This window comes from Glandiceps talaboti, chromosome 1, assembly GCF_964340395.1.
Source record: "Glandiceps talaboti chromosome 1, keGlaTala1.1, whole genome shotgun sequence".
NCBI classification, from domain to species: Eukaryota; Metazoa; Hemichordata; class Enteropneusta; family Spengelidae; genus Glandiceps; species Glandiceps talaboti.
Window position 1 is genome coordinate 13,814,842 of NC_135549.1, and position 15,632 is coordinate 13,830,473.

Genomic DNA, 15,632 nt, shown 5'->3' on the forward strand with positions numbered 1-15,632 from the left:
TTTAGTACTATTTTATTCACAGCTTCGAAAAGCGTAAGTTAATGTAAGTTAATAACGTTGTAAATGAGTTTTGCATAACACATAAAATAGGCCAGGTAGTGTCCATAACATTGGTATAGTACCATTACTGTTGCAGATATAGTAAACTCATGGTATGTTAGAGAATGTAAGGTCTACTACATGTAGTATGTATAATACAAACTGGACTCTGATGAGATGTGGTAATTTGTAGTGTCGATAACATGCAGTGTCAGAAATAGAAAGCATACAATGAGTATTAATAAACTCTATGCCATTACGAAACTTTCACCTTTTGCCCCAAAGTGCAATATGTGAAGCATATTCGCCATTGATAGTGAAACACCCAGGCATTTACATGACATATGTTCTGTAACTAGAGTGGTAGGTAATACATTGTATATATTATATATAAAGTTATGTTTGAGCGTCACTCCAGGTATGTGAAGTACTATTTAAAAAATGGGGACAAGAAATAATTCTACAGGTCAGACAATGTCATGCCACTATAGATTCATGGATTTTTTTTCTTCCATCAAAAATCCCCAAAAAATGACTCTCCATACAGCCAACATTTTCAAAACAGGATGACCCCACAGCAGATTCCACAGGGTGACCCCTCCTACTAATCCATCCCCTTCCCCCAGCCGAAGAAACTGACAAGTCCCTAAGGTTAATCACAAAGTTGAGTTTTGTACTCCATGACCAATTAGACATTGCTTCCTTATCAGATACGATTTTAACTAGACGGATTAATAACTGACAAGATACGATAGCATATCAGTCTGGCATCACTAGCTCTTCTCCACCCAATTGTTGCTACACCGGATAACAGTTTGGACGTGATCGCAATTGATGCCTACTAGTATTGGTTCTGCCACCATGTATGATAAAGAGGAAAAGACGGGCTGCTACGTGTCAAAATCTTCATGGATTGCTATCATCACACTGGTTATTTTACTCATTGCAGGGTCTATTTTGATCACTTATTTCGCGGTGCAGTGCGACACACTGGAGGTAGTAGAAGACGATCCATACGACGGTCTACCACCTCCTCCAGAAGACGTTGAGGAAGATCATGAAATGTACGATGGATATCTATCGAAGGACCTTAAACCGATTCACTACGACGTCACGATTAAGACGTACTTGGATACAGAAGATGGCGAGAAACAGTTCACGTTCGAAGGAGAGGTGACGATGGAAATATTGTGCCAAGTCTCCACACCAGTAATCACAATTCATGCTCATGAGTCCGTGAAAGTGGACCACGATACCGTTAAACTGATCCATATCCACGGAGGAGATCATGATCACGAAATGGAATATTCGCATGTCGAAGAAGACCGTAAATATGAATATCTGGTCATTTACCTCAAATCCGGTGACACTCTTGTAGCTGGAGACACGTATACATTGACTATGTCGTATACGGGTACTCTGTTACAAGATGATTTGATGGGTTATTATTTGAGTAACTACACTAGAAGTAATGGTGAAGAAGTGTAAGTAAAATAATATCGTACTCAAAGTTATTTGCCATCTTTCTACAATGTACTATTAATGAGCAAAAAAACAAAATATCCCCAATAATAAATATAACGGCACCTTAGATTGAAGGAAAGAATGTGGCATTACGAACAGACATCCGTAGAGTACCGCTGTTTCTAATAACTCTGCCAAATGTTGCAGCATTTAATAACCCTATCGTAAAACGGTAGTCTGTAAGGTACGCCGTGACGGGACGCCCTCACACATCAGTCAACCCCGCTGGTGATGGCGGACAAGACGTATATTAATCACACGTGTTATCTACAGATATGCTTGAAATGATAATGTTCCTTTGTCCCAGGCAGTCCCCTCCCCAGCCTCACGAGTAGGTGATGCACAGCTTTAACCCTGTACAGACATTTTGAACTGCACTACTTTACAAACCCATGATTACATCCCATGTTCTTGCATTTTAGTACTATTTTATCAGCGGTGCTATAGTGACAAGATATTAAAGTTCTGTACCGACATGTCTATCTTCTCTACGATAAAACCGTCTTTCACAAACATGGCACAAAATATCAGTCCTATATCATTCGAAGTGAGGCCTTAAAAGTTATACTAACACAAGTTTTACAGGTGATTAAAGGTTATATATGAAAATAAGTCGACTTGATTTCCGAACTTATCTTTAAGTATACCACATTACAATATTCTATTGTCGTATTTCACCCAATTAAGAACACAAAATAACTGCCATTATACCGTGATATTGAAAACAATTCTGGTCATTAAATATATCAAGATATAAGAATTAGGAACATAACATTAATTCTACTTGATTTCTAAACATTCCTAACATTGTACAATCTTAGTCTATCAGTATTCCAGATCCTATACCTGTCAACGTTCTCGATCACTATGGTGGAGATGATTATAGTGATCGATCGTGACACGTATAGGAAACTAGACTATCGGAAGATATACTATATACTTCCCAGATATACCATCGAAATGAAGTAAACCTCGAATTAAACTCTCTCGTTTTACTTACAGAAATACCATGGCAACAGAATCGCCTATTATTACACGTTATATGTTAATTGCCACTGTCTTATATTATCATCAAACTGTTAATATTCGATTCACTGTCTCTTGCAGCTCTCTTAATCGTGTACTTCAAAATCTATTGCCATGTTTCTGTATAATTTCAACTGCCGTATGTGCATATGCATAACTGTATCCAGGTACAATGCTAAACACCATACGAGTAGCCTCATTAACCATTAACAACAGATAAGATTAATGCGACAACGGAACCACAATTTATTTTATTTTGACGTGTTTGTCATGAAACACAACTGAAAAATAATATCTTTATTGTGTCGTGTGTCTTTATGTTATCGATTGATGACAATATTCCGTTGATACTTTAAGATTTATAATACCAATTTGATGGAACTATGACGTAAATAGTGTACGACATATTCACGGTCCACCATAAAACACATTTTTTAAAGCTAAAACCTAGGTAGAGTCAGGCATTTCTAATCGGTATATGAATCACATTAAGTATACCCCCGCCGTTCTTACTCCTCTGAAGTTTACCTACACTATATAGCTATTCATTAATTTCGGGAGTAACAAGCCGTTCCTCAAACCACAAGATCGATTACTTGTAAAAATTCGTGTGATCAATATAGAGTTGATATAATTTTACATCACTGATAATTTTACTGTCAGTTTTATCCAAAATTAAATGACCAAAAACGACGTCGGCAGTATAATCACTAATACCTGTGGATAATAAAGAGAAAGCCTTCACTTTTTGTGGTTCTTTCGACCTATAGATCAATAGAACGCATAGACATGATAGAGTAAGTATCAAAGAAACGCACGGTTTATACATGTATCTCATACGTTTATATACTCTAGTAAGTTTAATAGGCCTCACCGTGAGATCATCACAAAAGTATTATAGACTGTGACAGTGGGAGAAAAAAACACAGTGGCACAAAAAAACGTGACGTCGTCATAGTAACAACATTAAATATTTCAACTAAAGATTCGCTCTCCACAGACCAAATACAAGCGTTAATCAGTTCAGATAAGCTTATCACTTGACATTGAAATTGAAAGTGTGGTATTTCATGATTAATATTGATTTTTGTTTTCTTTTTTAGACACATGTCAGCTACCCAACTCGAGACGGTAAACGCTAGACGTGTCTTCCCGTGTTTCGACGAACCAACCTTCAAAGCCACGTTCCAGTTCACTCTTATCCATAGAAACACACGAAAGGCACTTTGGAACATGCCAATGATTTCAACTGAAACTGATGGATCAGGGCTTTGGAACACTAGCTACTTTGAGAAAACTAACGTTATTATGTCCACGTATCTGGTTGCTATTGTCATTGCAGACTTTGTCAGTATTGAAGTAACTACACCTACCGGTGTATTGGTAAGTTGTCTCAATACCATGGGTTTACGGAACCCAGCTAGACCATTTTCACATGATATTTTTCGGCTATGATGATTCGGATTTTCTTACATGGAAAATGAAATTAAAGTTTGGTCATACAATGACAACCGATTCATTTTGGTCAAAATTCATCAGGATGAACGGTTCTACAGGTCCAGTACCCAGTCGCCTGATCCTAGCCTTCTGATCATGTGATTTCAATGCGATTGGTTTGTCAGTGAGCTTCATCCTCTAACAGTAATTCATTTCGTTTTGATTTTTTAAATTGCATGTGCACTGCGAGTAAGAAAAAAAAAACAAGTCTAGAAAAAATGTTCAGGTTCCCAAACTTTGCATACCATCTGCTTTGTGCTATGGTTAAACGTAGTGTTCTTGCTTTGTTTGTACGCATGACGTGTTTGTCGTTGTTGTTGTTGTTGCTGTTGTTGTTGTTGTTGTGGTGGTGGTTTGTTTGTTTGTTTGTTTGTTTGTTTGTTTGTTTGTCTGTCTACTACGTATTGTACTGCAACAATACATAATATCCAAAAATACCTGGTTAACGGTTATGGAATGGTTTCGTTGTCTAACTTCGTGTTGTGTTGTGTTGTGTTGTGTTGTGTTGTGTTGTGTTGTGTTGTGTTGTGCAATGTTATGTTAAGATGTTACTGACAATTACCAATATAAAATGACGTTGTGCAAAATTAGGGGAAAGTGGCTGTATAGCTTTCATAATTCTTAGTAAAGTCATACTATGAATCATGTAACACAGTCAGTCTCACTTGTACAACTAAATATGCCATTGTCTCTATTCTTGACTGTCCTAGTTCCGTGTGTGGGGCGATGCTGAAGACATTTATTCAGCCAACTACAGTCTTCAAACTGGTGTTAAGCAATTAACGTTCTTTGAGGAATTTTGGGGAATACCGTACCCCCTACCAAAAATGGGTGAGTCTTGAATTATGAAATGTCGAGATGAACGATTGTTTAGTATTCCAATACGTAGCTGGTGCCATGAAATGGAAAGATCGAGTGATTAAATACAGAAACAATTTATACGACTATTAGATAAATTAATTGATGTGACTAATTATAAGAAATTATTATGTGAAAAAATATATACCTGTATGCACTATTTCCCCTCTATCTTAAAACATAACGTGGCAATCAAGGTATCACACGTGTAAGGACATCAACGACGGGTGATAGCCTATACAATAGGCAAAGCAAATCAATAACTTAATTTAGAACTGTCTTCATACCAGAGTGTTTTCTACACGTGAAATATTTCAGGTTTGATTTAAAGTTCTATTTTCCTGTTATATTTATTATACATTGTACTTACAATCCAAAGCTTAATTCTGTTGTACATGACTTGTGTACATGTAATTAATTTCTTAGACATGGTCTCGGTTCCCGACTTCTACTTTGGAGCGATGGAAAATTGGGGACTTATACTGACGCGATCATCTTATTTCTACTACGACCCAGAGAAGCATTCTCCGTCAATAAAATGGAGGATTGCGTCCATCAACTCCCATGAACTGGCACACATGGTACGCAATGTTGTCGACAGCTTATCTGTCGCTTTATGTTAAGTTCAACTTGTCTTATACACTCAAGTACTGTACGGGTACATACTGTTCACATGGTGATGTAGAACGCTTCTTAGGATCTTTGTATAGTACATTGTATTTGAAGGTTTGATATGGCCAATATCACACTTTATATCGTACATTGTACCTTAATGAACTACAAATTGCGTGGTGAAGTTCACTAATTTTTCTCAACACAGGCTGATTTTTTCTCGACAAGAAGCTAAATATTCTCAACACTCACTTGTCACGTTTTGCACCAAACGCCAACTTTTCTCAAAGCACGATATATATTTATTTTTTAGCACACTGTTTCTAAAAACAATATATTAGTTGTTGTTTTTTAGCACACTGGGTTTTTCTCAACACAGGCTAATTTTTTTCTCAAAAATTGTTTGCATTTGCCAACAGTGGTTTGGTAATATGGTGACGACAGCTTGGTGGGATCATATATGGTTAAATGAAGGACTGACAAGTTACTACGAACATGTAGGATGTGCAGCGACGGAACCAGAATTCGAAACAGTGAGTTGAGTGTAAGATTCCTAACAATAACGGTTGGTTGGTTGGTTGGTTGGTTGGTTGGTTGGTTGGATGGATGGATGGATGGATGGATGGATGGATGGATGAACTGATGTGAGTTTAGTGGCTGGGTGGGGGGAGCGAGGGAGGGAAGGGGGCAGGAAGGAGGGAGTGATGGATGGATGGGTAAGTGTATGTGTCTACGTTATTAAATTTGAATTCGCGAATAGGCGTATACAGTACGTTCAATGATAGAGAGGTTATCAATGACCAGACTCAGTAACTAGCTAAAAATTAGCGATCACTGCAATCTGCTAAAAGTATATGTATTACATGTAACAGAGTCCTGTTATTTGATGACATTCGATGAAAATAATCCGTTATTTTAGTCAATCATTTTGATTAAAACATGTCTGACATATTTTACAATGTATATGTGTTTCACTAGTTTGACCAGATCTATCAACGAGATGACGTATTCCGTGCTTTCGCTGCTGATGCCAAGGGTTCGTCTCACCCTGTGGTAGTGCCAGGTGTCGGTTGGCCCGATGAAACCTGGTATCTCTTCGACAGAATTGGATATGAAAAGGTAATAGAGTGATTCAGAAACAAGTAACAACGTTACATTGACCATACAGTTAAAAAACCACATCCCAAAAAGGATGACAATTCATAGTAGATCATTTTTGTCTGAAATCATATGGAATAATAGAACGGTTTAATTACCGATAGATTTGGAGGCGATGGAGGAACTACCTTTCAATTAACCTTTGCCCTCTGTTAGTTACATTGTGTGAATTCTTCGGGTATCATGATTATTTTGTTTTCATAGGGGTCATCACTGGTACGAATGATGCGTCAGTTTTTAGGGGAAGATACATTGAAAGACGGACTGACGCACTACCTCACCAAACATCTCTATGGCAACGTTGTGACGGATGATTTATTTGAAGCATTAACAGAGGTAGGCTTAGTGAAATATTACAGTCTTAAACTGACGTTTACTCACTCCTTTTGAATTTAACTCGGTTATTATTTTCAGGAATCTGTTGTGATCTGTTGCCAAATACTATATGCTATGACATCACTTGCAGTGTTGGTCCGAGTTTGATGTGCTGTGTTGTCAGTGCCATGGTGTGTTACTGTTTGCTGCGATGCTGTTAACGTTATTTATTGCATTGTACTTCATTGTGATGTGATGTGTTCAATGTTGTCGTGTCGTGTCGTGTCGTGTCTTGTCCTGTCCTGCGGAGGTGGTTTTTATAAAATTCCGCAGTTATATGATGTTCTGCCAGTGTGATTAGTGTGACCATGTTATGGTATGGTATGGTATGTTGTGTTGTGTTGTGTTGTGTTGTGTTGTGTTGTGTTGCGTTGTGTTGTGTTGTTTTGTGCAATGTTATGTTATGTTATGCCATGTTATGTCATATTGAATTGTTCAGTTATACGAAAGAATCCTATTCGTGCACTTTTTGTTTCAGATTGATAAAGGCAGGAACAATTACAATGTGAAATTGATAATGGACACATGGGTTCTACAAATGGGTTTTCCTGTCGTAAATGTCACTGCCACTTTCGATGATGAAAGTAAGACTGCATCAGTTAAAACCACACAACAACATTTCCTACTAGATCCATTTGATGAACCTGATGACAAATTCGTCCATTTCGAGTAAGTCTTTTGTTGTGTGTGTCTTTTCAATGCGAAAATCATATTGTACCGTTTCTGTTTTGCTTTCAAAAAGAACCTTCAGTCGTTAGTCAAAGCTCTAAAAACCGAATAAATTGCAATTTATTATTAATTCGGACCATATCAGGTATTTCAGCGGAATTAACAGACTCAGTCATACGGTATCAATAATTGCAACGTTGAATTTTTTATTTTATTTATTTTTTGCAGTATTATGAATATAATTCATTATATACTTAAAATATCAAACACAAGTTCAGAACTGTCAATGATATCAGGCTAAAGATTTATCACAAACTGTCAAACGAAACACAATGTCACCGATGTAAAATATACGGGTTCCCTATATAGGAGTTTTCAACCAGTCTACCTTTAAGAATGGTGTCCAAATATTAAACTTCCGTTTCTATTTCACTAACAATTTGTAAATCGATTAATGTTTAGCTACACATGGTATGTTCCGTTGACATATACCCATAGCGGTGAACGAGAATACATCAAACCTGCAGAAATTTGGCAGAATCGTGGACCAGGTACGGTATAGTCTAGCTTATTCTGTATCGATGCTCGCGGGGGTAAAGTATTGTCATCATTTAAACCGAATGTTTAGAAGTAATAATCGTCTAAAGAGTTATGCCACATTTAAACAAATACAATCAAGAATGGAGTTTTGTATGGTTTCCACATGATAATTGTGTAGAAATGAAACATGAAACAGTGTGCTGATGTGTTCATTGTCTGTTACATCGTGGTAGAGCCACAGTAAGCTCTTACAATCATATATGTAACTTTTTGTGATAAACCAAATATAAACAGTCTAATATGCGATGTCGGAGAAATCTAAAGTGAATTCGACAAAACAAATTTACTTGTTTTGATTTGATAGTGGATTTCCAGATCAATGACGTCACATCAGAAGATTGGATATTGGTCAATATCAACCAAACAGGGTTTTATCGTGTGAACTATGACACAGCCAATTGGGAAAAGTTAGCAGCACAGTTACTTGAAAATCATTCAGTAAGTACAGTAAGGCAACTAGTTTTGGCCTTAGTTCAGTAGCTCTTCCATCCTAAGGATTTAAATGAAATGTATCTGACATTTCAAAGTCACATATTGAAGAAGTTGATTCAGGTGAGCAAATGATAACGTTACTGTCAACGGGTGAAGTACATGCAGACAATCGATCAACAGAAATTTAATTGAAATGCGAAATAATATGCACACGTATTTTGGCTGGCAAGTAATACGTTGGTCGGGAGTGTTTTTTTTGACATGAAGGTTACTGCAAAGGTTGCTATGGAATGAGTCAGCCAGAGTTTGAGACGTTGTATGCAAACAACACGCACACACATATTAGTATCTGTTGTGCTTATGTCTTAGTATTAAAATACATGTAATGGTCAATACCTTCGTACAATGCTCTGTCATTAATTAGCAGTATGTCTTGTGTCGAATTCCAAAATCCCATATATATATATATATTCCTCATTAATATACGGTCATACAAGTTACATTTCTGTGACCTACTTTTACATTTTAGCACAACTTACTAAATCACTGAGTTCAGCTTATCGATGCAACCGATCAAATCTCATCATAAATTATTTTCTGTCAACAACATTCTTTTACAAGTTATACTTCTGTCATCATAAATCACTCCACTATCATTAAGAAATAATAGATGTGTTGTGTTTAACCGCCAACACATTCCAAGCTGTAGATTTTGATCAAATATCATTCACGATGATGTATTGAACATTACAAATAAGAACGACAGACGACGACGGCGTGGGGGCTATACGTGTAATAATAAATGTATGATATATAGTTGGTGAGGTCGCCACCCCTGCTACCTTACAGATGGGTCAAGTCGATATCAATTATTTGTTATAAAGTAAGTGACTCCTTGCGACTGAAACCCCTTCAGTAATCACAAGGGGGAGGAGGGTTGCTTTGACTCATTGTTTTAGCTAACCTTGTATCATTTTTCTGATTTTGGCACTCCACTGCATGCTACCACCACTGCCACCATTGTACAGTAACGTGCATATGCCAGTGTTACATCGCTAGCTGACAACCATGTAGTGAATCAATTGTTAGTTGTAGTGTGAGGAGAGGACTGCTTGGGTCTCGCAGACGTGGAGTGGAGTGGAGATGTTCACCTCATTCCCAACAATGTCAAATAGTATGCCCATCTACTACTGGGGGAGTTCTGGCCTTCACCTCTGTCAATTAGATCCAAAAACATATGGTTTTAATTAATAAATTAAATAATTAATTAATGCAGTGACGTCACACAAATTTACTATGATGGTAGTAGAGGAAAACTTTACAACGAATGTGGTGGCAGCGGTGGGATCGTCCTTGCCATTGATTCTGTCCTTTTCGCGTCAAACAGCATTTTAACCCATGTTTTCGAAATACTTGAAAAGAAGGGGAGGGGTCGTGTTTTAGAGAAGGGAAATTGGCGAGGGTCACTGTTCAGAAACCTGAACCGGGGAGGGGCACATTTTACGAAACAGGTCAGGCTCGATTTTCCCCGGCCCACCCCCATGTAATAAATGAAGGCTCCCTTATTATGAGTATTGTTTAATTTCACAGATTGGGTGTAACATATACATATGAATTATTGTCTTCTACTCATTGTCCGATCCATAGATCTTTACAACAACGAACCGTGCTGGTTTGATTGAAGATTCGTTCAACCTAGGACATGCACATCAACTGAGTCAAACCATAGCATGGAAAGTGACACAGTATCTCTCCAAAGACATGGAATACAACCCATGGAACACAGTCATCGATAATATTGGTTACACTAGAGATATGCTGAAAGGCAAATCAACATACGGTGATATGGAGGTAAATATTTGATACCCGCATTCCCGTACGTACCAATTTCTTTTTCAATTTCGTCTTTGGCAGACTGTGTTTACTTGAGTTTTTCTCATCAGTAAATTTGGCATTCATGTGCCAACACCTCATGTGAAATACAGTCTACTTCTATACTATTTAATTATCATACGTAAACTAAAATAAGTGTTAAATTGTCAAAAACACAACCACATAAATTAAAAACTAAAACGAGATTTTTGCGGCAAAAATTGAGCTAAGCCTTACTTTAGGGAATTGATGTCAATGATACAGAGTACAACATTCCACTTTAACAGTACAAAGAACGATTTCAGAGAGATTAAATACAATGTAATGTAATGTAACAGATCTCTAGACTAGATCTCTAGGTCGTGTTTAGGCCGTGAGATGGTGAATGGATCGTATCCGTTTGATGCACCCCGGGATGCGACCACACTGATAGAGTATCAAATGTGCGTTGAGGCTAACAAGAATATCAAGAGGACAAGACACAGGGGCATACTCCTATCTTAAATACCAAGATTCATCACTCACAAAATTGTAACATTAAAACATTTTTTCCTTTCCACCTTTTTTTTGCTCAGATTACAGTTGTTTGGGGTTTTTTTTCATTTTAATCACGCTATTATTGTCTATCTATAATCTTTTCAGCGCTATGTCCGAACACTTGTCACACCAGTGTATGAAAATTATGGATGGGATTTTTCATCAGAGTTATTCTTAGTCTAGTAAGTGATATTACCGCCTTTTCACACATCAAGAAGATCTATTTCTGACTGAAATCATCGAGTTTCACTGTCTTCTTTTGACGTGGAAAATCGTATGAGACCAATGTAGTTTCGAACGCTTTGCTAGGATAGTTCACAGTGATGTCATTTCACCACCACAGCGCACACACACACGTACGCGCGCACGCACACGCACACGCACACACACACACGCACGCACGCACGCACGCACGCACGCGCGCGCGCGGACAAGAATATTATTATCTGCAATGTAAACTGTGCGGATCATCCCAGCAATGGCTTCTAAGCTAAGACCGAAATATTCCAAAGTAACGACACTATGCGAGTAAATCAAATTTATATCTTATGTATGAATGCGGCTCCATTGCTTTATTTACGGTTATTTTCTGCTTATGTTGCCGTTTCTTTTTTTATTTTGTCGTTCCGCCGAGTGATCCCCTGCTCCTTATTAGTATGAACTGTAAACTAATTTTGCATACGTAAGCGTACAAATGTACAAATGTACGTGTATGTGGTTGTTTAGAGTATGTTTAAAACCAATTCGTTTTGTTTCATCGAAAAAAAGTTGAAACTCTCTACCTTTTTATAACAGTGAAAGTACGATGAATGCCATAGAAACAGCCTGTTACTATGGTAACTATGACTGCGTTGACCATGCTTCAAATCTGTATGCGGAGTGGATGGAGATTCCAGACAACAACACGTGAGTATTAAGCCCTTCAAGTTGCAAACTTGAGACAGTTGTCAACACTTGAAGAAATCTAATCTGGGTCAGACCTTCTTAAACCATTGCTTGGATTAACCAAACCCAACGATCGCGGATTTGAATCACCCAATGTAAATAAAGATACTACAACGTTTACCTACCATAAGTCATGATATAAATTAGATAACATGTGACTGTTTACTTTTCAACACCCCATTGTTCGGATATACTTGAAATATTACTTGAAATATTACCAATTGTCCTTTGAGAGATTCGTTTACCTGGACAAGTCACGTAACATATAATTGCTGAGTTTTGGTTTATTTTATAGTTGAGACTATAAAAATAGATATAACAAAACTGACTATTTCTTTTTCCAGAATCCCTTATTTTGTCAAACCGGTGGTATATTGTACAGCTATCAAACACGGTAGTGACTTTGAGTGGGAATTTGCGTGGCAGATGTACACAAGTGAGACAACTATTGCTTCCGACAAAGAGTACTTGCAAACGGCGATGGCATGTACTAAAGATACATGGATACTGGCGAGGTAGGTGCTCCATTACACTTTTTTTTACAAGAATTGTCCAAAATAGACATTCCGCTACACATAAAATATGCACGGTATGTTAACAAAAAGTCTCGTGTGACAACTCTTGAAGTATATGTAGGATCAATTTCTGACACGTAATAATGCTAAGAGCAATGAGTTACACAATTAATCATTTTTATATTTATGCATATTCGATGTAAAATATTGATTATACATTGCATATGGACTGTCTTTGTGGATGACTAGTTCCCACGTGTTGTTGATGACAAAGCACAAAGTACAGTGATAGCACTGACCTATCACTAAAATATGAAATATATATGTCCCCCACCTTATCTTGCAGATACTTGGAGTCGGCTTTGGAAGAAAGCTGGGCAAATACTGCTGTTAGTAATGCATTAGACAATTCTCCCGTTGGTTTCCCGATAGCGTGGACTTTCACTATGGATAATTTTGAGACTCTGTTGGCGATGTAAGTTGAATAAAAGAATTTGCGATACGTAGTATATATCATCACTGAATACATCATCCCTAATTAGGATGAACTTATTCCTTTTCAAAAACAGAACACAATATAAAACACCAAATTAAAATAACCCTTACAGTAAAAAGTTTAGATCATGCTGAAAATTAACATAAAAGATATTCGTTTTCACTATGTCATTTGGCGAGAGATGAAGACGCTGTGTCACACAGTGCATTGATCGACAATGACATTTACAGAGTGTCTTTAATTCAGCCTTATCATAAATGTGACATAAATCCAAGCATAGTAAGTCCTTTCTACCGTCTATGGTCCATGTTACACTATAAATTATTCAAATTACCTACAAAAATTAAGAACTACCGATTGGGAAACAATCCGGAAATTATCCACATTGTTCGCCCCCCCCCCCATGTCAAATATAAAGATTACTGAATTATTTCAACACTTACTCTGCATCAAATACTCCTCATATTGACCACATAACTCATGATCAAACGTGTTTTGCTTATTTTTTCATCGTATTTTCTGTAGTATATATCATCACTGAATACATCATCCCTAATTGGGATGAACTTATTCCTTTGCAAAAACAGAACACAATATAAAACACCAAATTAAAATAACCCTTACAGTAAAAAGTTTAGATCATGCTGAAAATTAACATAAAAGATATTCGTTTTCACTATGTCATTTGGCGAGAGATGAAGACACTGTGTCACAGTGCATCGATCGACAATGACATTTACAGAGTGTCGTTAATTCGGTTTTATTGTCCTTTCTACTGTCTATGGTCCACGTTACACTACTACATGTAATTATTCAAATTACCTACACAAATTAAGAACTCCCGATTGGGAAACAATCCGGAAATTATCCACATTGTTCGGACCCCCCCCCCACCCCCAACCCATGTCAAATATAAAGATTACTGAATTATTTCAACACTTACTCTGCATCAAATACTCCTCACCTTGACCATGCACATAACTCATGATCAAACGTGTTTTGTTTATTTTTTCATCGTATTTTCTGAGTGGGTAAATTTGCATGATGTATTGCTTACTGTTTACGATTAATATGTTTTTTTTATGAACTTATCCTCCTTTTTGACAGACATTGATTGTAATGGTTCTATTGTTCTCTATTACTTCTAGATATGACGAGGCAGCTTATGACATTGTGTGGGGTTTTGCTGACTACATTAACACTGACTCATATAAGACCCAGGTAAATAATGAAGTTAACCATCGACAATAAACCATTGATATAATGATCTCATTATTGTTAACAAACAAGAGGACCATTTGAGTCTGAAAAGGCCAAACAAGAAAATAATTGTGTGTTTACCGGCGATTAATCTATTCTTTTCCGGCTGATCCTATACCATAGTCTGTAAACGATATCTCACTGATGGTAAGGAAATCAGAAAATGAGATGTCACCTCCCCCCCCCCCCACACACACACACAGCTTAATGTCAACGTAACTAAACAATTCATTTTTGTTTGATCTACGAAAATGAGCTGGTAAAGACGAGCAAGATAAGACTGGGAGCACTTGAAGACAAACGGGCAGATATACAGCTAGAGACAGACAGACAGACAGACAGACAGACAGACAGACAGACAGACAGACAGACAGACAGACAGACAGACAGACAGACAGACAAAGAGATAGACAGACGGACAAAAATGGGCCGTCGTACAGACAGTGGACTTTTTTGTAATCGATGGTCTTGATCATATGGACACACTATTAACACATGTACATTTGGTCTATTTCAACAGCTTGAAGAATTTGCAAGACTGCATTCAGATATGCCAACAAGTGCTGCTGGTAAATTTTACGATGCTCTGCACACCGTCGACTTAAACATCATGTGGATGAAGTCTAACTTCGACGATTTACACAAGTGGTTTAGAGAAACTAATACGCAATTACATAGCGCGTGATTGAAGATTGTGTACTGACAGAAAAGAACATATGTCTTAATTTCAAGATCATGACCCAGAAAGGCAAATAGCAATGATGAGAAAACAGAAATAGCACGATGTAATAAAATATCATGTATTAATGAGCAGCAAACTACACTAGAATGGCAACATAATACATTCGATCATATAGTATCAAAATTTAGTCACACAACGATAGTCAACATGCATACTGTTTTCTCTCCATGGCCTCAGTGGTCTCATAGAATTTCAGAAAGATGTCAGCTAATGAAACTAATGTGCCATATTTCTTTACAACAGCACCTCTCCTTCACCCACCCACCCCCGGCTTTGCAATAACACGTCACATGATAAGAAATATTGTGAAGGTCCAAACTCGACTGGACAAGTAAAAAAAAAAAAATAGAAACATGGAAAGGAAAGTACCAAGACCAAAACACCTGATGTTATGTGTGTAAACACAGAAAGTTGTTATCCCCAACGGTAGTAGTCGGGGGAGGTGCCTATAAGAGTAGCATATATAATTTTCTAT

General features: G+C 37.3%; 1 protein-coding gene across 1 annotated transcript; it reads left to right on the plus strand.

The window, feature by feature from the left end:
• Positions 1-900: 900 nt before the first annotated feature.
• On the plus strand, positions 901-15,100 carry LOC144433457 (aminopeptidase N-like). The gene is made up of 17 exons (XM_078121793.1): positions 901-1,523; positions 3,693-3,972; positions 4,797-4,917; positions 5,371-5,525; positions 5,976-6,089; positions 6,535-6,675; positions 6,919-7,050; positions 7,568-7,758; positions 8,221-8,309; positions 8,663-8,796; positions 10,438-10,641; positions 11,305-11,381; positions 11,995-12,105; positions 12,489-12,659; positions 13,006-13,134; positions 14,304-14,376; positions 14,936-15,100. Exons 1-17 carry the CDS (start codon positions 901-903, stop codon positions 15,098-15,100), a joined length of 2,910 nt encoding a protein of 969 aa, XP_077977919.1.
• The last annotated feature ends 532 nt before the right edge of the window (positions 15,101-15,632 follow it).